At 38.2% G+C, this 23235-nt stretch overlaps 1 protein-coding gene across 1 annotated transcript in view; it reads right to left on the bottom strand.

Annotated features, from left to right (window-relative positions):
* Window positions 1-23235, bottom strand: part of KLHL2 (kelch like family member 2) — an 81600-nt gene that overhangs the window by 19435 nt on the left and 38930 nt on the right. Inside the window, exons 5-8 of the mRNA XM_079772550.1 lie at window positions 15843-16005; window positions 9230-9339; window positions 5690-5806; window positions 3806-3955 (exon numbers count right to left, since the gene is read on the bottom strand). Coding sequence (XP_079628676.1) covers window positions 3806-3955; window positions 5690-5806; window positions 9230-9339; window positions 15843-16005 — 540 coding nt within the window. The remainder of the gene's footprint in view (window positions 1-3805; window positions 3956-5689; window positions 5807-9229; window positions 9340-15842; window positions 16006-23235) is intronic.

The following is a 23235-nucleotide window of genomic DNA, read 5'->3' as shown; positions in this document are numbered from 1 at the left end:
ACTTAGAACTATAGAAAGATGCACACTCAGAAAACATCATTCCTGAATCAGAGTCAATCCCGTTTCCAAAAAGAAGCCTATTTAGTAACTTATTAACTGGAGAGTAGAAGGAATTTTCAAGGTTTTAAAAAGAAGACAACATAGACCAAATTATATGATTATTTTTTCCCAGATCTGCCACTCTTCTAGTGTTGAATGAAAATAAATAAGAGAAAGAATTGCCAAAGAAAATCTGCACTACCCTCCTATCCAATCACCAAAGGGAAAAAATCACAGAGGTAATATACAACAGTAAGATGAACCCTGTATGTAGGGATTTATGTAAGATCTATCTGTGTATAAACTTCTAAACTCTGCTTGGAGGTTAGACAATAGTTGGCAGAGACTTGGTTAACATCTCTGATAAAAATCAACCTAAAAAAAATTCTGAAGGGAATATTTTTCAAAATAATCATTGAGAAACAATACTGATTCTATTTCTTTGGTTCTTAAGCTTTGAAGCTCATAATTTCCATGTAATAGTCCACTTTTGCAACATCAAAATGAGAATGGAAGGGAAAATGTGCTGCTGAGTACAGAGAATGGTAGTAATATCTGTCCTTCACTCACCCAAGAGAAGAAAACTGAGGTGAGGTTTTGGGACTTCAGAAATCAGAAATAACAGAGACAAGGAAGAATGTTTAATGGGAAGACAAGAGAGCAGGGACAGTTGCATGAGATCAAGAAACTGCTAAAAACCACTGTGGTACTACCATCAAAATAGGTTCCCATGACTTTGACACCCCAGTTATTTGTTAAATATACCTGATCTCATTTGTAAAACACCAGACTACTTATGCTAATTTAAAGGAATAGAGATTTGGGAAGACCTGTTTGTATGGAGAAACTAAATGTGACATACCTGAGGAAGGCAAGGGGTAGGGAGTTAAACATATTCAAGTGACTATCCTGAATGTAGGCCAATTGAACTTTATTCTTTTATTTTCTGCACCTAGCAAATATTAGTTTAAAACCTGTCCCCTAAAAAAAATCAAGTTCCATAATTTCCCAATTGCAAATCTCAATAAATATTCTGAGTAAAACATAAAAAAATATATGCAAAAATAATATTATAGCATTTGTAAAAATACAGATTACAAAGAGAAAAAGAAGCTAACAATGAAATCCAGTAGCAAAACATATATGGTTTTTCATTATAATGCCCAAATCCAAGAGTGCCTTATACAATCCCAATACTGTTTACTGAAGATGCAAACCTAATGTTTCATATAAAAAAAAAAGTCATCCATGAAAATTAGCATGAGTACACGGAATCAGAGCCTAATATAAAAGTACTAAGTCACTGTTGTGATAGAGATATCAAAATGTTGCAATACTTTCCTCAGCACTAATGCCACAGTTGGTCTGATTTGACTGATGATTACTATGAAATATGTAAGCATAAGAAATCAATCTTTGTTTCATTCTTACCTACGTCCTTAGAATTCATCTTGAAAATAACCACTCTAAAATGACAAATGGTGCTGTTGAAAGAGCATCTAACACAAGCACCTTTTCAAAAATACGTGTAGGTAAATAAATTCTGAGACGGATCATGCAAGCACAAAGTCACAGCAATAGTGTAGCTCACTGAGTGCTTTCTGCCACTTCTGCTGCTCCTCCTCCCTAGCCACCCTGAGAAGCAGAATAAAAGAGAACCTCATTGATCAGCATAACCACCACAAAATAAAAGCTAAGAACTGAGAAATCCAAAGGTGTAATATTGGAAGGGCCACTCCAAAGCTACAACTAGAGAAGCCCAGAAACAATGTCAACTTAACAGATGATCACCACTCTAAAAGGAGGAAACAGAATACATGATGGGATTTTGCCAAAAACTTTAGAAGGTTTCAAAAGTGACATGTTTATTTCAGAATTTAAAAAAGAATTAGTTTTTACCCCCAAAATCTGCAGCATAGCTAATGATAGATAAGCTAAAGATTCCATTAGAGGGAATATTTAAGTTAAGAAGAGATCTTTTACAAAGATGAACTGTTTAAAAAGTATTAAAGATAAAGCAAACTATTTAGAAGGAAGTTGAAAAGGCTAGCATTTTAAAAAAGGTCATTTAAATGAGCCAAAACTATGAATACTTTTTATAAATCTATAGATCTAGTTTTAAGAGCAAAAACTGACATTAAATAATATGGACAAATATGAAGTAATGAAGACTTATATAAATGGCTAATTATAAAAGCAGGTAAAAGGGTATTTGGAAAATGTAAACATTTATTAAATCAGCAGACCCAGATGGCATGCATACTAAGGTGTTAAGGGAACTAGCTAATGTACTTACTGAGCCACTTACAATTATTTTTGAAAAATCTTGGAGAACTGAGGAGAGATCAGAAAATTTAAAAAAGGCAAATACCAATTTTCAAAACGGTAGGAAGTGAATGCCTTGTAAATACCTTTAAAATTGATAATAATTGTCAGTAAAATTTAGAATATTTTGAGAAAAGCATTCAAACTTCTAGGTTCCAACAAAATGATGAACAACACACAGAGGGATGTTTAAAAAATCATGCCAAATTAGAATCTATTTCACCCTGAATCTCATCAGACATTATATGCCAAATCACTTCTTTTTGGCTTTGATAATAAACATAATCATATGGACTGAAATGTTCTATAAATGGACTATGTCAGTGAGTGGCTATTTTTAATGAGGTGTCACCAGGCAGAGTGTTAAGGTCTATTCTAAATTAAAATATTTACTAATGATATAGAAAAAGTAAATAGCACACTGGCAAAATATGCTGTTACTTCTAAATTGAGAAGTGTTGTTAACACTGGGCAAAACAAACAAAAAAAATACCATACTGATATAAATTTGAAGCAATTAAAAATGTAGATTCCAAAAATAAAAACTTGAAAAAACACTAAACAAAACATTAAAGTTAAATAATTTAAAGGACATAATTTAATGGAGAGGATAGAGTAATAACTAAAGATGAGGTTAAGAAAACAATGGGTAATAGATTAATTCTTATTTCTTCATCCATCATTGCCCAAACACACACAAGAGCTAAAAGTAAATGCATAAATAAAAGCATGATATCATGGATCATTCTGATTAGACCATACACAAAATGGTGCTTAGAGTGTTGGTCTTCTAGTACCAAAGAGAGGAGGAATTACAACCAGAGAGACAGAAATGATGGAGATTTAAAACAGTAAAACACAAATGGCTTCAATTAAAATATGAAAGTAGAGTATGAAACTTTCATACAGGAAAACATGAACACTGGAAATCTGAAAAATCATATGGGAAATCTACACTGAAATGGCAACATATGATATATGGATGAACCATCAAATCATATACAACAGGGAATAGGATGGAAATGAACTAAACAAGCTGTTTTAACATCCTTAGTTCTAATATGTAATTCTGTGAAATTACTTAGTTTTCAGTTATTATCCACCCCATGTAGCTTACAGAGAATTTCTACCTAGCCTGATTTTCCTTTCTACTATAACTAGAGATAATAAAACTCTACAGGGACAAAACCCAGCTGCCATCTATTCCAGAAGAGTGACATAATGCAGCTTATAAAAATTAAATGAACCAAGCAATCCCCAAACTCCAGAGACAAAATTAATAGAGAAGTTGAATTATATACACAAAGATGAATTTCTAGGTACATTGTCTGTTGCCTGGAAACTAAAACAATAAAGCATGAAAATCCAGATGAGTAAAAATATTAACACCTCACTAAGCCTTTTAGATGAAATAATAACAAGTATAAACAATAGATCCTACTTTGGGAAGGTTCATGGGTGTCCTCAGCCGGGTCCGGACACTCTTCATTAATATACGCTGCTCTGTTGGCAGCAAATGATACTTCATGGCTTCAATGAGGTAATCTTTGCAAGCACTGCTATTCTTGACCAGTGCTTCCTCTTCCACCCTCTGTGAGAAGAAATCACACAACCCCATGAGGGGACAGCTATTTCATAATAAAAACTGCCAAAGAAACAATAGTAAAGAGGAGGAAAAAAAGCAAGTAACTATCCTCTCTAATTCAGTCTAAAAGTTACAGTTAGAATATCACTGAGAGAAATAAATGAAGCCAAAAATATGCTCAAGTCTGCTCTGCAGAGGAAAACATATCCTATATACTAAAAGACTAATATGCAAATCGACCGAACAGCGGAACGACCGGTCGCTATGATGTGCACTGACCACCAGGGGGCAGACACTCAACGCAGGAACTGCCCGCAGGCCACAGGCCAGCCAAGGTGGGTGCCAGTGGGGGCCCCCCCAATCGCCCTGCTGGTCGCCCTGCAGAGGAAGGCGACTGGCGGCGGGGGGGCGGGGCTGGCGAGCAGATGGTGCCAGGTTGGCCAAGGTGGGTGCTGTCGGGGGTGCCCCCTGATCGCCTTGCTGCTCGCCCCACAGATCAGCCGTGATTGCCAACCAGGCCTAGGGACCCTACGCATGCACGAATTTCGTGCATCAGGCCTCTAGTATAAATAATAAAGAACTGTAATGAAAATTATATGTCAATATCAGTTATAGACTAATCTTTAGATAATGTTATATCCACCTATTTCTTATTTTTAACATCAAGCCAAATAGTACCAAAACAAGAAAAAATAATTTGGATGAGTCCTTCAGGAGGGGTAGGCAATAGTAATAAATTAAAGACAACCGTTTCAAACTCAAGATGGCAGCTATTCAGAAAAGGGATTCAAAATACTTTATAACAATGGGCCTACACCACAAATAAGTCTTGTCCTTGCTATCCTTGACCTCAAATGCAGAACAGGTTTTTTCTGTTCATTTTCTTAACAGCAGAGTACCAATGATTTCACAAATCACAAAAAATAATGAGGCTCTGAGAAAACCTAAAATGCTCAAATCTAATCTCTTAATAAAAAATGCTTCTTTAGATGGGTTCAATTATAAAAACGTGGAAATGTACCTAGTAGGATGCCAACAACAAAAAAGTAAACTTAAAATTTGTTTAGAGACTACTAACGACCCATTTATACCTATTTATTTCAAATAACCTGGTTTTTCTCAGCTTGGGAATAAAGATAGAAATCAAAGGCATGCCACTGTGAAATTACAAAGCAGAATTTAACAGTATCGGTATAGAGCAGGCGTCCTCAAACTACGGCCCGCGGGCCACATGCGGGTGTTTTTGCCGTTTTGTTTTATTACTTCAAAATAAGATATGTGCAGTGTGCATAGGAATTTGTTCATAGTGTTTATTTAAACTATAGTCCGGCCCTCCAACGGTCTGAAGGACAGTGAACTGGCCCCCTGTTTAAAAAGTTTGAGGACCCCTGGTAGAGTGTCGAAATTCCACTTCTGCACAGCAATTAGAAGAAGCTATCAAAGGGAAAAAACAAGATGCAGAGCAGCTGGGCAGAGCCATAGGTTTTTATTTACATATGTAAGTCAATGCCCACAAATACCACCTGGATAAGCTCTAGTACTTGTTTACCCAATTAGAGAGAGGGCAAACGAACTTACAAGAATGGGGCTGGCCTAAGAGAGAGCAGACCAAGGACTGCATGTGCCTTGACTGCTCTCTGTCCTTGGCCCCACTCTCACCATTTTGTAACAGGGATCTGCATGCAGTCAGCCCAGCGACACGGTGCCACGTGTATTCATGTGTTCTGCAAATGCTTTTACCTGAACTAAATATTCCCGAGGGAGCAAAGGTAACCGTACATGTTCCATCAGCCGAGCCATAAATTCTTGCCTTACATCCTTGTCGTGGTTTACCCAAGCTATTACTGCTTCAAATACCTTGTGGAAAATATGGGGAAAAGGAAAATAAGTAATGAGTTATGTACCAAGGCAACTGAATAAAATACGATAAGACTACATTTCATAACACAACTTTTGCATATAATCCAAGTTTAACCCATGGCTCAGTTTTTTCCAAAATCCTGACTTGTGATACTTAAAAAGCCATTCACTCGAATTCTTTCCTTTTTTTATTTGTGTTTAGCAAATACTTTATTTTTTCTGGATTTACTGAGATATAATTGATAGATAACATTGTATAAGTTTAAAGTATACAATCTTAAGGTATTGATTTGATATATTTATATATTGCAAAATGATTTATATATTGCCGTAGCTTTTGCTAATACCTCCATCATATAACACAATTACCATTTCTTTTTTTGTGGTGAGGACATTTAAGATCTGCTCTTAGCAACTTTCAAGCATAAAATACAATATAGTTAACTATAATCACCATGCTGTATATTATATCCCCAGAATTTATTCCATCTTTTTATAACTAGAAGTTTGTACACTTTAACCAACATCTTCCCATTTACCTTCCACCCAACCCCTTGTAACCTTCACTCTACTGTTTCAGAGTTCAACTTATTTAGATTCCACATACAACACAAGTGATATTATACAGTATTTGTCTTTCTGTGTGACTTATTTCACTTAGTATTATAACACTCTCAAGTTCCACCCATGTTGTCACAAAAGGTAGCAGTTCCTTTTTTCTCAGGGTTAAACAATATTCCATTGTATATATATACACCACACCTTCTTTATCCATTCATCTGTTGATGGACACTAAATTGTTTCCATTATCTTGGCTATTGTGCATAATGCTGCAATGAACATGGGAGTGCAAATACCTCTTGGAGACCCTGCTTTCATTTTCTTTGGCTATATACCCAGAAATGGGACTGCTGGATCAAGTGGTAGTTCTACTTTTAATTTAATAAGTACTTTAATAGTACTTTATATATTTAGTGAGTACTTTTCATTTGATATTTACTAAGCCAGACAAATGCATGAAGGAGCATCTTGGATATTCCAGACACAGGATGCAATGTGCAGAAAGGCTACAGCCCCAGATATCTGGCTCCAGTAGGACCATGCCAGACATCTGAGGCCCCCGACACTGTAGAGCAGGGACAAGCTGTATATGCCCTGCATGAATTCTGCCCACAGAATTGTAAGCATACTAAGACAGTTATTGTTTTATGTCACTATATTTTAGAGTGGCTTGCTATGCAGCAACAGAAAACCACAAGAGCCTTCATTTCTCTAACGCAAGTATGATGATGGTACTCTCCTAGTGCTTAAGCTTTTTAAAGGTTCTGCATCATTAGGATGAAGTCAATTTTCTTTAATATGCCTGAAAATACATTTTATTATGTCATGTTCCCATCTTATCTCCTACCATTTGGCCAAACATATTCTAAACTCTAATCCTACTGAACCAACTATATGAAATTATTCGTTCACACCTCTTTAAACCTACATGTTCTGTTCTCTCTACCTGGAATGTCCTTCCCTTTCCCACCCATCCTCATTTCCATGGCAAACTCATACTCATTTTTAAAAACTTGAATCATGTATCTGGACCAAGCTGAACTCTCACTACCATCCCCATCACAGGAATAATTAAATACTCCTATAGTACCCTCTACAGCAAGCATGTCAAACTCGCGGCCAAGCCAATATAAGGGTACATAAGAAACGTTTTAATAAAAATTTCATAACTTAATTTTTACAATATCCTGTTATACATAATCCTACCTAATAAAGTAGTAATATGCAAATTGACCACACCTTCGCTATGCCTAAGCCATGCCCACCAGCCAATCAGGGCGAGTATGCAAATTACCCAACAAAGATGGCGGTTAATTTGCATACACTGAGGGACAGGGAGTGAAGACTGAAGACAAGTTAGAAGGAAGAGGGAGGAAAAGCGGAAAGCAAGGTGGCTGCCAGAGGTGGGGCGGGGCAGGGCGGGGCAGGGCAGGGCAGGGCAGAGCGGGGTGGAGCGGGGCGGGTGGCAGAGGCCCGTGGGTGCGGCCGCTTGCAGGATTCTTCCTGCAAATGGGCTACTAGTTATTAATAATGAACTACAACGTTCACTAATGACTGATTACTACAATTGTGTTACATTCATTTCCCTTATGCACCTTACGCACAGGTGCACCATTTCTCTCCACTAATACTGACAGCGAATATTTTAGCAGCTGATTGCCATGTCACTAGTCTTGTACTGACTTGCTTGGTGTGCGCAACAGGAAATACTTCGCTTTTAGAGAACAAGAAGAATAGGTTTATTTGCAGTACACGTATTAATTTGTGCAGTTGTTCAGTGTCTGGTAAGTTAATGCTCAAGAGAAAAATAATTTTATTAAAATATTCTATTATTTTATGTTAACAATTACTCACATATTTCAGCCCTCTGTATTCAGCATATCTCTATCGAAATAAACCTATGTTTCTATGAAAATTGAAGCTTTTGTTTTTTTGTGGCCCACATAAACTTAAACGTTGTTTATTTGGCCCGTGTTAGCCTTTGAGTTTGACATGCTTGCTCTACAGCATTCTGTACTCATTTACCCCACTGGTTGTCCCTCTAATCTATAAGCCAAGAATTCTATTTTGTTCATCTTCTTGTACCTAAGATTCTATGACAGTTTCTGGTATGAGGAATAGAACTAAAGTTTACACAACTTTAGATGCAAAGTACACAAAGAAAAAGTTCCAGTTTTACTTCCTCCAAACATAGTATGTTCACAAACTTTTGTGCCCTGATTCCCCTGGGCTACAAAACCTACCCAAAGGGAAAACCCACTAGGAGAAGCTGCTCCCACCCCGCATAAGAACGGTGCAGGTGGCTGACAAAAACAACCCAAAGCGTGGAGAGACAGAGGCTACAAGCAGATGAGGCACTGCACGGTGCTCTGGAAGGGAGGGCAGAGCCCCGGGAGGGCTGGGGTGTAAGTGACAGGGGACCACTCTAAAGGAAGAGGACAGTCAAGGCTGTTCAGTCTGGAAGCAGCTAAACCTTGACACCCAGGGTAACTTCTTCCAACGTACATGATGGTACAATTACTTTGGTTTGAGAAATATTGCCTTTAGATCACAATTCTTACAGGCATCTAGCTGTGGGAAGAAACCCAGTTCCCAAAAGGCACTTGTTTCAGACAGTTTAATGTGTGCAAGTCCTTCCCATAGAGGTCAAGTACAAAACTCTAATGCCTAACAGTTTTCAAAATCTCCTAAGAGTGAAGAAACAGAGTAATTTACACAGACAATCAACAAATTTCTTAACTTTCAGATCAGAGATCACTGGCTGGCACTACACATACAGGATCACAAAGTTACCGAAGTGAAATAAAGAAAAGAAAAATACGACATCACTATACACTGGGGGGAAATATATATACTTACCTTCTCTTCTGAGGATATGGTAAGTTTGTCGCTTGAGATTAAGCTGCACACTTGTTCAATGCCGAGATTGAGAAATTCTTCACTAAGTACAACATCTGCAAAATGTTGCTCTGTTTGGAGGTTAAAAAGAAAATCTATTAACACCAATATTCCATTATCATACTTTCAAACTGTTGGAAAAAGAAGGGGTTTTGCTTAATCTAATCTAATAATGGAAAAAAAGAACTGTTCTTCCTCAAGGCAAATGATCTCACCGTGGGTGCCAAGACCCCTCAATGGGAAATGAATACTCTCTTCAACAAATAATGCCGGGAAAACTCGATATCCACATGCAAAATAATGGAGGAGGGCTCTTAGGATGAATTTGATTGGTGACTTATGAGCTCCATGAATTTGAATATCCAAACCTCTTCCCAGATTTGGGAAGCTGTCAACCATTTTTCTTTCAATAAGCTTTCTTTCAATAGCCTTCTACTTCTAGAACTCAAATGATTCACAAATTGGTCCTTTTGGTATCCCATAGGTATCAAAGGCTTTCTTACTAATTGTCAATGTTTTTTCTTTTTTCTCCTCTGACTGGAGTTTCAAAGTTCCTGTCTTCAATCTAACTGATTCTGCTTGATCCAATCTGCCACTGATGCTCCCTAGTGCAGTTTTTATTTCATTCACTGAATTCTTCAACTCCAGATTTCTGTTTGGTAAACTTGTCCTTTTGTCATGTACTGTTTTCCTAATTTTGTTGAATTGTCTTTCTGTGTTTTCTTGGAGCTCATTCAGTTTCCGTAAAATAGCTATTTTGAATTCTTTATTGGGTAAATCATAGATCTCCATGTCTTTGGGTTCAGTTACTGGAAGACTGCAGTGACTCTTTTGTGGTTATAGGTCCTTCATTTTATGTTCCTTGGAGATTTGCAATGCTATCTTTGCATTTAAAGTAGTAGTCACTTCCTCCAGTCTTCACTAACTGCCTCCGTGAGAGAGATGCCTTTCAACTGCCCTGTTAAAGATTCTGAGGCTTCCCCTGGGATTCAGTTCATCCATCTCTCTCAAAACATGTAACCTGAAAATGAACTCGATTTCATAGATATGGTCTAATCTGGGCAGAACAAAATGTGACAATCATTTTACACCTTTCGGGACACAATTACATTATCGATTTCTGTTGAATACACTATGAACTAAAACCTTAACATCTTTGGATTGGTTTGGCCAATTGAAGTCTAATATTTGTCACAAAGCTGAGATAAGAAATTCTTTCCTTTTACTAAATGAGTTTTTATTCAGCTTACCATACCTCAGTAAGGTACAGTCAAAATTAGCAGCTATTGTATACTGGCAATACATACACACAAACTAAAATGTAGCTAACAAAGCATTTACTCAAAATGTAATGCTAAAGAGCAAGTCATCTCAGCATTTAGTCTTTTTCCTTTACTTATATCCAGAGTTAGTTCCCATATCCACAATCTTGCTTCAGCCACCTCCTATCTTCATTACACCAGTTCTGTTACCAACCTCATCTATTGTTTCCACTCCTTTCACTCACAAGTTGACAGATTATTCTGTTTCTAGCACAGAGCTTTCATGGTGACACTAGTAATTTGCCTTTAATGGTTTACCACTGTCACTAAGTAAAGCCAACCTAGTTATACTACCATTCAATAATCAATTCCATCTCTCTGAACAAATCCTATCATTGCAAAAGGACATAATTCCCATAAATATGCAAAATGCATTAAATATATATATACACACATATATGCATTCTTCCTTATATAGAACAGAAGGCTTCTCTTTATTCTCTACAGCTGTTGAATGTTCCTGTTTGCTTCCCTTCTGAAAATAAGATAACCTTACCAAGAAATGTAAGACAGCCCTGGCCAGTTTTGCTCAGTGGAAGGGTCTCGGGTTTGATTTCCGTTAAGGGCACTTGTGGGAGGCAACCAGTCAATGTGTCTCTCTCATGTTGATGCTTCTCTCTCTCTTCCTCTCTCTCTCCCTCCCTCCCTTCCACTCTCTAAAGATCAATGGAAAAAATATCCTCAAGTGAGGATTAAAAAAAAAAGAAAGAAATGAAAGACAATCCCTAGGATTTATCATACCAAGTCAGGTCCCTTATCCCAAATTAAGTCAATGAATTCAACAACAGAAGTCCAAAGTTTTGCTTGTTCTGTTTTGTATATACCTGGTGATAAGGTACAAATACTCTGATTTCTAAGCACCTTTTTTATCAAAATTAAATGCCATGTGGGATTTCTTAATTCCTCTGTACTCCACCTAGATTCTCATCTGAGAAGTGAGGGTAAGTGCATGGATAACAACAGTATTTTAGACCCACAAACAGCTCACCTCTGAAAGACAAAGTGTTTGGGGGAAAATAAAGATATCTCTAGTATTCATTTTCCTAATTAATAAAATGTAAGTGTTAGACTAGATAAACGCTAAGGTTCCCTACAAGTGCTAACACTCTATAATTCTTTGATTCTGAATACTATTAGTTTCTAGGGGGAAAAAATGCATTTATGTATCTCTAGCAGTTTCATTAACACAGTTTTGGTGAAACCTGAAAACAGCTCACTCATCTCAGCTAGAAAAACTGTCAACAAAGAAGAGCAGAAATAATGCATGTGGTTTGCTAGGGCATAAATGAGTGCCATAATGAGTGAGAGAATATAAAAATGATTAATCCTTTTAAGAAGTGCCATTCAAGTCTACAGGAATTCAATCTAGAAGTGCTATATATCAAATGCTTTCACAGTTCTCCAAAGAATCTTCTGTATCAGTCAATTAACATTACAATAGACCCTTGAATAATCAGCACCTATTCTTTGGTATGCTGATTATTACTAATATCACACCATCAAGATCAGTAATGCTGTTATTAAAACCACTCTTTCAACATAGAGGGCAGCTTTCAAATGCATGAGCTTGTTTTGACAGGTGTTTACCTCACACAGTGGTTCCTAGACTAAATTATGGAAAGGTGGCACATGATTGAAGTAAATTGATTAAAGAAGAAAATGTTATGAGAACTGCTTTTACAGAAAATAGGGCACAATCTGAATATACTAAATTTAGGTGTGAGTTGACTATTACTGGCCTATAAAAATCCTTGTAAGCAGAGGTTAAATTGTATTGAGCCTGTTATCACCCACAGCCGTTTGGGTAATGCCAGGTACATAAAGAAGGTAGCTAAGAAATGACTGACCATTGGGTCCCGGCTGAGCAGCTAAGAGATAGCTGAGCACAGGTTTATGAAGAAACACAAGCCCGGGAGAAGGGAGGAATATGGTCAGGACAAAAGATGAGACCTTGGAATTCCAAATCCCAACCAGGTCCTTTGTGCCCTGAAACTGTGGTCTAAGGTGGCAAGTATGTTTGTGGAGGAAAGACGGTGGTCACAGGAACTAGGAAAGGGGCAAGAGAGCCAACAGTACAGATGTGGAAGTTGCTGATGGCAGGGGAAATCAAGTACAGCGGGAAAAGGCAATCTAAGCGTCAAGGGCAAGTATGCCTGGAGGCCTAGAGAGAAAACAGGCTGCAGAGAGAATGCTGCAGACTGAAAACCAGCCAGCCAGTGCAGAGCCCAGGATGGTGATATTGACAGAACAATAGACTGGAGGTGATACCCTTTGCCCACCTCCCCAGTACGTTAATATTATCCATGAGTTGACAACTCTTAAAATTGGATAATGAGTATTACTCTATTTTTTATGTGTTGTAGTTTTTCGTAATAAAAGATATTATAAAATATTGCTTGTAAACTTAAGAAATTCAAGCAAATTTAAGATTCTGGAGCAGCTTCCTACCTGGTGAACATGTGGCGATGTGGGTGCACCCCGAGAGGGAATGGAAAAACTCTGTGCCCTTTCCCCATAGCTTGCCCTGTGCATTTCCTCCATCTGGCCTGTTCCTGAGTCATATCCTTTCGTAATAAACTGAATTCTAGGACCTAACTCAAAAGATACAGACTCTGACCTTCAGGCATTCCAGCTCTGGGAGACTTGCTGACCTTCAACAGTAAAATCAGGATGACATGATGCACACCAGACCACTGCTTGACCAGTTTCGGGTCTTTCCTTATCCGAACAGACTATGCTGGTCTGCATGCAGAACTTTTCAACCCTCTCTCCTTAATCTCTCTGTCCTGTTTTCTCTCTCCCTCCTTATAAGCCTCTACCTGCATTGAGATGTTAAGATGGTCATTGGGACAAGAGTCCCCATCTTCTCAGGCTGCTGGCACTTAAATAATCATTATTCCTTACACCAAAAAAAAAAAAAAAAAAAAACCTCAGGAGCATGGTTTAATAGCAGCACATCCTTTAAGACTAGACTTTGATTGAAAAGAGTGCATTCAAAAAGAAAATCCAATTTTTCTTTATAATTTAGCTGAAAGTGACAATAATTTTTCCACAAAAAATCCTTGGCATAATTACAAAGAAGGACTCTAGAAACTAAGATATGGAGGTGTTTTAATATTGATGGAAAACTGTTCATCTTTTATAGCATACTGTAACAAATTTAAGATTTTAAATAAAAGAATTAACAAAATCTGTTTCCTGAAAGCACAGTACATGAGTTTTTTTTCTGATAGAGTAAAACTATGAGATTTAGTAAGTACATCATGTAAACCATGTATGGACATCTTTTGCATTAATCCTGCTTTATTCATTCTCGCCCTAGCCCCTCTCCCCATCTCTTAATAGTCAGTAATGTTTATCAAGCATTTTGGAGACAACTAGCAGCCCAAGGAAGATACAATGTTAAATAGTGATTACTTTATGAAGAAAAATTATCAAAAAATATATATGCTTCCTTGGTTTATCTGATATAAATCACTTAAAACAGGCACATTATGTCTAGTAGTTGATGGATCTTATGGATTTAGAAGAAATATTTTCTGTTTAGCTGAAGAAGAGAATTGGTTGTATGGAAGCACATCAATGGATTCTAATTTGTCTTTGGTTTTTCTTAAAATGCCTCATCCCACGGATTTCATGAATATCATTATACATTACAGGCATTCCCCAACTTACAAAAGGGTTGTGTTCTAAAAGTTTATCTGTAAACAAGCATTCTGGAACTCAGATCACATTTTCCTACTGAAACAATTTTTTAAAGGGCAGTCAGGCCAATCTATAGAAATCTATAAAGCTCAAATTTATTGGACCTATTATGTTTTACTGAAGCACTGTGGCTTTTGGTTTTCAACTAACCACCTTATACCATTATTTCTTGGATAAATGCAAAAGGAGTTCTGTGACTAATTCTCCTTTCCAATGCTCTGCATGTGCATGTGCACGTGCACGTACACATACCCCCAGACTCCCCCACACACATACCCCTTGCCCAGATCCATGTGCCAAAATGTCCCTGACTCATCAAAATAAACACGATGGAGCAGAGTTTAGATGAAGGGCTCTCGCCTTTGAAGGCTAGAAGAAGTAGGGGTTACAGAGCTAATTAAGGGGCAACGGTTACAGAAGGTCCTATAGTAACTGTCCCTATTGGTCTCACGGATACATAGGACTGATGGTGGACTGTAACTTCCACAAGGTTTATCTTCCAGAAAGATGGTTAAAAAAAATACAAACTTCCTAATAATCAATTTTAATGTTTATAAACTCAAAGCAAACTAAGTTATTGGTTACTTTTGTGTTCTTTAGCTACATCCAAAGCTATAACAAGAATCTCTCCTCCCCAGAGAGGGGGATCTGAGGGTCCTACATAGCAACCAATCTATGGCTTCCTTGACAACAGCAACAAGCCCTTCCTCTGCCAAGGGAGAGGATGCCAGCACAAGATCCTAGAAACCACTGTCTAAGGAGAGGGCTGCCTATGTTGGATCTACTTTTCTTTTCTTTTCTTTTTTTTCTTGTTAATCCTCACCTGAGGACATTTTTTCCATTGCTTTTCAAAGAAAGTAGAAGGAGGGGAGGAGAGAGAGAGAGAGAGAGGGAGAGAGAAACATCAATGTGAGAGAGACACATTGACTGGTTGCTTCCCTCATGTGCCCCGACTGGGTGGCGGGAAATGAACCCACAACCCAGATAGGTGCCCTTGACCAGGAATCGAACCCGATACCCTTTGGTAGGCGGGCCGACACTCTTAACCACTGAGCAACATGAACCAGGGCTGGATCTACTTTTCTTTTCTTCCCAGTTTTTTGTTTTTATTGGACTTACTTTTCTACTCCACCCAAAGGCATCTAGATCTTCATTGCTTTAAAGATTTTTAAGCAATAAGGTTGTTTTCGTGTAATCAAGAGGAGGGTGTAAAAAGCCACAGAGATAAAATGACTTCATTTCCTATGCAAACAATGACCATTAATTTGAAAATTTGAAAGACAAATACATAGGGATTTAAAACTTGTATAAAATCAGCTATTCTATTACTTAGGCCCAATACCAATTTATAGTGTTTTTCTTTTCAAGTTCAGAATTTTATGAGCATGATTCAATTATACTGCACTACCATTATAACATTTTAAATGTCTTCTTATAAAGTCCAGATCCAGAAACAGGACATGACTTTCCAGAAATCACTATAGATTCACTTCAAAATTCAAGTTTTCCAGATTCTTCCTGACTCAGCGGAGGTCTATTTGACTTGCCTGCATAGGTGTTGGCCTTGTTCAGGAGGTCTGTGCATGCATGCATATCAGCAAAAGCCCGGATTCCTAAGCAGTTGACAGGGTGAAGCTGAGATTCCAAAAATTCACAGCAAGTCTTCTTCACATCCTGTAACTGTAACAAACCAGCAGCTGGAAGAAGCACCTGCAACACACAAGTAAGCATGGTAAGGCAACTGGCTGGAGGAACACTGTCACTATTTTATTGCTTCTACAGAGGGCACAAGAGGTCCAGCCATAGCTTATGATTTGCATCCAGACCCATACACAAAAAAAGTAATCTAAAGATAATTTGCAACAAAAAGAGTGATGCCTCTTTATATTCCTCATAATTTTTATAGAATCTTTCAAAGGTCCTTTCTTAGTCATAAGACTACAAGAGCAATTAGATCATATTAGATTTAATGGTTCCTTTTATAAGCATACAAAATATTCTTTTGAATTTTAAAAATATAAGCTGTTAGGATGCTAGGGGGTGCTATGGTTCAGTGAAAATGATTTTGTTCCCTTGGTTGGAGCAGTCATAGGATGAGCTTCAGTGATTTGTGGAGCAGGCGTGAGCCCAGAGGAGTACGTACCATAACAAAGCCTCATTTTGCTCATCCACTGTCTGAACGACAAAACAAATTGCTTCCCTTGGGGGTAGCACAATTTTAAATTCAACACTCTCTAGCTATAAGCAGACAGTGTCTCTAGAATGTAATACATGTGCTAAAAAGGAAAACATAAAAGGTAAGTGCCTGGTAACTTTTTAATTAGTTTTTATTTGAATAACTACAAGGAATTTTCTTTAATTATAGGTTATTCTGTAGGATTTAGCTAGTATCTTCACTATAAGTACTATATCCAACACTACAACTGCTTTTCAAATAGATCAATGATGAAAAAGTTTTTCCTTGAAAGTGAATTAGTACAGTGTTATGTTAAGGACCACATTTGAAAGTCAAATTTAGGAGAAAAACTTCATAAAAAGAAGTTCTTGAACATCTGTTTTTCTTTTATAAAAGCCAAAAGGAAAGAAAAAAAACAACCAACCTCAACTGAACAATGGTCAGTTTTAGAAAAGATCACGTTAGCATAAAAATGAAATAAGACCTCCCTAGCTGGGTTGGCTCAGTGGATAGAGCGTCGGCCTGCGGACTGAAAGGTCCTGGGTTCGATTCCAGTCAAGGGCACATGCCCGGCTCGATCCCCAGTGTGAGGAGCGCAAGAGGCAGCCAATCAATGATTCTCTCTCATCACTGATGTTTCTATCTCTCTCTCCCTCTCCCTTCCTCTCTGAAATCAATACAAATATTTTAAAAATAAATAAATAAGACCTAAGTTCCTTCAGTAATTGACTTTCAGATATTCCACCGAAGAAAAAGAAATAATAATTTTGAATATCTTTTACAATTTTCCTAAATGTATGTTAGTCATCCTAAATGTGGGAGAGTGCATCGTGTCTTTCTGTAACACAAACCACTCTATTTTCTTAAAGAAACCATGTAAGTTTTAACTCTCAGATCTATAGACTGTGTATGTGCCCACATGAACTTAATCAAATGGTCATGAATTAAGGACTAAGAGGATAACTTATGTTTCAGTCCAAATCCATAAACTAATATTCGTTTTTTAAAAAAACACACATAAAACAGTATGTATAGGTAATGACTTTTCCTTCTAATTTAAGAAAAATAAAGTGCAAATAATGCTGTTTACAGCCAAACCTTTTGTGTAATATGGATAGTGTGTTTCATTATGTTATGAGAATGAATCTCCATGGAAGACTTTAGTCGAGATAATTTGCAAACTGGAGGATTTCCTACACTGGTATAATTGTGCTCTGAAGCAATGTAAAGTGCATTCCAAGATGCTTAACAAATACAGCCATTTAATTCAACCAATACGAATAGTTAAGAAAGTGGTCTTCAGCGTAAGATTCAATCTCTGTGAAATTTGCACAAATAGCAATGAATACCCATCTAGTCAGCATTTTCCCAGAAACAACACAGTGTAGTACAGTAGTAATCAAATTGTTTGGCAATACAGAAAGAGAGATATTGGGGGGTGGGGGGTGGGGCGGGGGGAAGTGGCTGAGCAGAAACAGGCTCACTCATACATTGCTGGTGGGAATGTATACAGGGGTTGGCAGAAATAGATTTACAGTTGTGAATACATGAAACACAGTTTATTCTTGTATTATTATTTCTTAATTATTGTATTATTTTCCATAAAAACAATTATAAACCTACTCTTGTCCACCCTATATTGGTTCAGCCCTCATGAAGAGCAATTTGTCCATTTCAATTAAAATTACAAATGCCTATATCCTCTGACCCAGCAACTTAACTTACAGGTACACTAACATATGGAGAAAATCTCACATGTACAAGACATTCATTAGAGCATTATTGTGGGTAATAGCAAAAGTTAGAAAAAAAGCCTAAATGTCCATCTTAAAGAGACTGGTTACTTATAACAATCTATTCAATGGACTATTCTGCAGTCATTCAAAATAATAAGAATGGGATATATGAATGAGATAATTTCTAAGATATGTTAAATGGAAAAAAAATCAGTGTTCAGTTCATAGTATACTAACATACACATATAGACCCACATTTACATATGTATCCATCTTTAAAAAAAGGCAGCTACAACGGGCTTTAAAATTTTTTATTCTGAGTAATTTCAACATCACTATCAAACCCAGGTCTACCTTATGAAGAGACTGAAATTTATAAAATTGTAGAATCTCAGATCTGAAGAGGATAAAACAAGTCAGGTAGGCCAGGAATATAAAAGTTATTTATCTGTAGGCCATCAGTCAGAAATTCACAAATAACTTTTTGTTGATGTCAATAATGAGTCAAGTGCCTCCATGCTTGGCAAACATATATTAAATATAATTGAAGTGTTAGTCAAAGGTATAAAACAAGTTTATTCATCTTTTCCTTTTGTCACTAAATCCTTTAAAAATGCCTTGGTTTTATGATGTGATTTTACTAGGACTAAACTTCAACAGCTCATAATTATGAAATTCATGACATACAGCTTCAAATACAATTAATAACTGGTCCAGGCTTACTAACATGACCCCTGGTGACCATCAGTCACTCATGATGAAAACAGGAAAGCAGCTGGGGCCACATCAAATTTCTAATTACTTTGCATATTAGTTGGATAGCCAGCTAAAGAAAAACAAAATAAAAAATGCTCCATGGGGGGGGGGGGGGGGTTGGGAGGGAGGACGGACATATGTAATACTTTCAACAATAAATATATTTTTTTAAATGCTCCAAATTTGAAATGACACATATCCCATAATCAGAACCACTCAAAACAGCTGGCAGCCTATGAGCTTGATACCCTGGAATCAAATAAAACCAAACATCCTACTTATGTCTGATAAAGAAACCAAACACTAGAGAGGCAAACGAGTTGACCAAGTCATGTAGCTGGAGTGGGAAGCTAGGGCTACAATCAAACTCACCAACTCTTCTGTCTATTGTTTGTTCCATTATCTTGAGCCCCTTCTCAAGGTGCAGAATAGAAGTGCTGACCTAAATTCTATTATTCTTTCAGCAAGAGTAATAAAAGATAATAAACACCTCCACAACACTTCTTACAGCAGTTTCCATTTACTGAGTATTTAACTGAGTTAGGCACTGTGCTAAGCACTTGGCAGATAACAATATCTCATTATTCCCATTGTATACAAGTGGATACAGAGGCTTGGAGAAGTTGGGTAACTTGCCCAAGGCCACAGACCTAGTCTAGGACAGGCCTGAGTCTGCTATGAGTACAGTATTAACCAAAGCAGGTAAAATGTTTTTAGAGGACACACAAACATTTCATGTTAATAGTTAGGAATAGGTTTTGCAGTTACCTTCTATTTATTTTAATAATATAAATTATTTCTTCAGTAGATTAAAGCAAAAATTGAGTCAATGTAAAGAAAAACATTATCTATGTAATAGTATCAGCAGTATAGAATACAGCAAAATCATGGAGGTGACACACAAATTATGAACTTTAGAGAGACCTGATTTGGTAGATGATGAAAGGAATTTTGGGGATAAAATAGGCAGGTTTAGGGAATCTATAATCTATAATAATAAAAGTGTAATATGCTAATTAGACCATATGTCCTTCCGGACGAGGCCAGGGCTGTGAGGGAAGCCTGGGTCCCAGGTGCCTGCCAGTGGCCAGAGGGAAGCCCGGGTCCAAGGTGTCAAAGGGAAGCTGGTGCCGGCAGCCGGGGAAGGAAAGCCTACTCTTGCACAAATTTCATGCATCGGGCCTCTAGTTTTAGGAATAAAGAGGGTCCATGGGGTAAGAATGCATAGGTGCGGGCTTAGAGCCACCAGAAAGCATACATTCACAGAGAATAAAAAAGGTGCTCACAGGATAAGGGGAGAGGAAGACATACATTCACAGAAGATAAGGAAAAGCCACAGAGTATGGGGGAAGAAGGAAACAAACTTTCACAGAGGATAGAGAAATGCTGACAAATGGCAGAAAGAGGAAAACAGGAGCTAGAGAAATGTTACAAGATAAGAGGGAGAGAAAGAAGGGAGCACTACATGGGTTTGGGGCTTTGAAGCTGATATTCTACAAAAAGAGTGACCAATTAGAAGAGGATCTATAATAATAAAAGCGTAATATGCAAATCGACCAAACGGCTGAACAGTGGAACAACTGTCCAGACGTCCTTCCAGATAACCTTCCAGACAAAGCCAAGGATGCAGCTGCGGGATGGAGACAGCCACCGGGGCTGCGAGGGAGGGATTGAGGCAGCCGCCACAGCTGCAAAGACCTACTCTTGCATGAATTTCGTGCATCGGGCCTCTAATATATATATATATATATATATATATATATATATATATATATATATATACACACACACACACACACACACACACACACACACACACACACACACATATATGGCTAATATGCTAAGTGTCCGACCATTTGACCGGTATCTATGATGCACACTGACCACCAGGGGGCAGACGCTCAACGCACAGGCATGGAAACATGGAACAGACTGATGAATCCAGAGGGAAGGGGAGAGGGGGGTAGACGAGAAGAGATTAACCAGAGATCTTATATGCATACTAGAGACCCGGTACACAGATTCGGCCTGCAGGGATCAGGCCAAAACCATGCACCGGGCCTCTGACATCCCCTGAGGGTTCCCGGAGTGTGAGAGGATGCAGGCTAGGCCAAGGGACCCCACTGATGCACAAATCTGTACACCAGGCCTCTAGTAGGATCATAAAGTGAGGAAGGGGTCCCATTAGAAGAGAGCATGAAGTGACAAAGAACTACAGCCTTTATAAACCTTAGCAAAAGAGAGCTGAAGTGTTTACCCCCTTGGGATTCCCTCCCTATGTGGGAGTCTGTATTTGCTTCCAATAAATTTCCACCCTTTTCATCTACCACCTTTCATCCCTGCCTTCATTCTTCGAATACATCTGGACAAGGACCCAGGAAAGAAATCACCCTTCCATCCTGCTCAGGAAAACAACCTGAATCAATTGATTCCCTTGAATCAATGAGATTTAGTATTCTAATCTTTCAATATCTGACATCTTCTGATTCCAGAAGTTTCTACATAACACTGGAAAGGAAGAATGTGCTTTAATATTGGACTATCATAATCCCATCACTTATTTTCTATAAAATACCATATTTTCTGGCGTATAAGAAGACTTTTTAACCCAGGAAAATCTTCTATACGCCCAGTCGTCTTATAGGCCGGAAAATACGGTATATTATTAGTAACAAATGTGGGAAACACCTAACATTGTAAAGAGGTGATTTCTTAATTTTCTATTTAGGTCACAAAAATATCTTGGGTACTGTAACCAAGAGGTCTGAAGAATTACAAAAAAATAGGTCTGAAGGATAATTTATGTCTTTAAAACTGATTTTTCTGAGCTCTGTAGAGCAAAGAAACAGTTGAATTAGTGCTGCTTCTTATAGGAGGTGGAATTATATTGATACAGTAAACCTCAGCCACAGAGCATTATGATCTAACTAGAGGCCTGGTGCACGAATTCGTGCACATTGAAAGGAAATTAATTAGAAGGTGGCTGGTGGGGCTATACTGGGTGAGACGAGCTTAACACACCCTGGAGCCACCTCCCGCTGTCCCTCCCTGGCTGGCTACACCTGGGGTGGCGCTGGGGCTCGAAGGGCATCTGCGGACTGAGCAGGGTCCCTCCGGCAGGTGGGGGTCCCTTGGCCTGGCCTGTGGAAATCGGGCCAAACCGTGCACCGGGCCTCCGACATCCCCTCAGGGGTCCCAGAGTGCGAAAGGGCACTCTGCAAAGTTGCTGCCACTGGGCAGCTCCTGCATTGAGCCCCTTAGTGGTCAGTGCACGTCATATTGGCCAGTCCCTTAGCCTTTTATATATATATAGATGGAAAGTTCCCATTGGCTTCATTTTCCATATGCTTCACTGGTATTAACCTTGAGCCTGATGAAAACAACCTTAAGGCACTCTAAGATCCTGAAGTGTATTCCAAAACATCAAAGAAAAAGCAATTATATTTGCTATGTATTCTGAATGTTAATGATATAGTCTAAGAATCAAAAAGTGATTTATTCTCATACAGTGTATATACTGAGGAAGGGAGGGCCACATTCCAAAAGCTAAAACATATCTCTCCAGTCTGTGGAGCCCTAAGAAAAAATGTAAAGCAGTCAGTTTGCCTTGAGGCCCAGCCATCATCACTCCTTCCTGCAGCCTCCTCCCCATAGTAGACCTTGCTGTTCTCACCATGGTCTCAGACACCTTCTGGTCACTACTAATAGCATTGCTCCATTTCATTTGCTTCATAGCACCACTCTCAAAACTGACCTTATGCATTTGCTCCTATGTTTATTGTCTCTCTCCCTGCAAAAGAATATCCACTCTATGATAGTGGGGCCACATCTATTTTACACCTAGGAGAATATCTAGGTGCCTAATAAATGAATCAACCTGAATGTAAATTAATTTGTTACTCTTGTGAATGTTTATATTTTAAGAGATACAATTTTAGATGTCCTTTGACCCAGAAACATAAAGTGGATTCCTAGAATGTATCCATATGAGACTCTGGTGTCCTACTGCAAAGCCTCACCTCCTACTCAAGTTGACACTACAGCTACCAGGTCCAAGTAGGCTTTGATCACCTGTGTGAAGAAGTCACCTACTAGTGACTCACCAAACCCCTACCAAACCTCTCTCTGGCTTCCCACCCAGAATGCACGGAGGATTCACACCTGCCCAATCTGGAAGCTCAGAGGAAATAATGCTTGTCGGACCACTCTTGACTAATCAAGAATAGTCCAAAGAAGATGATAGATAAATACTCCCCTTGGGGCCTTCCT

This window comes from Cnephaeus nilssonii (assembly GCF_951640355.1).
Source record: "Cnephaeus nilssonii genome assembly, chromosome: 5".
NCBI classification, from domain to species: domain Eukaryota; kingdom Metazoa; phylum Chordata; class Mammalia; order Chiroptera; family Vespertilionidae; genus Cnephaeus; species Cnephaeus nilssonii.
Note: the sequence above shows the minus strand (reverse complement) of the source record. Positions and strands in the feature narration are given on the sequence as shown.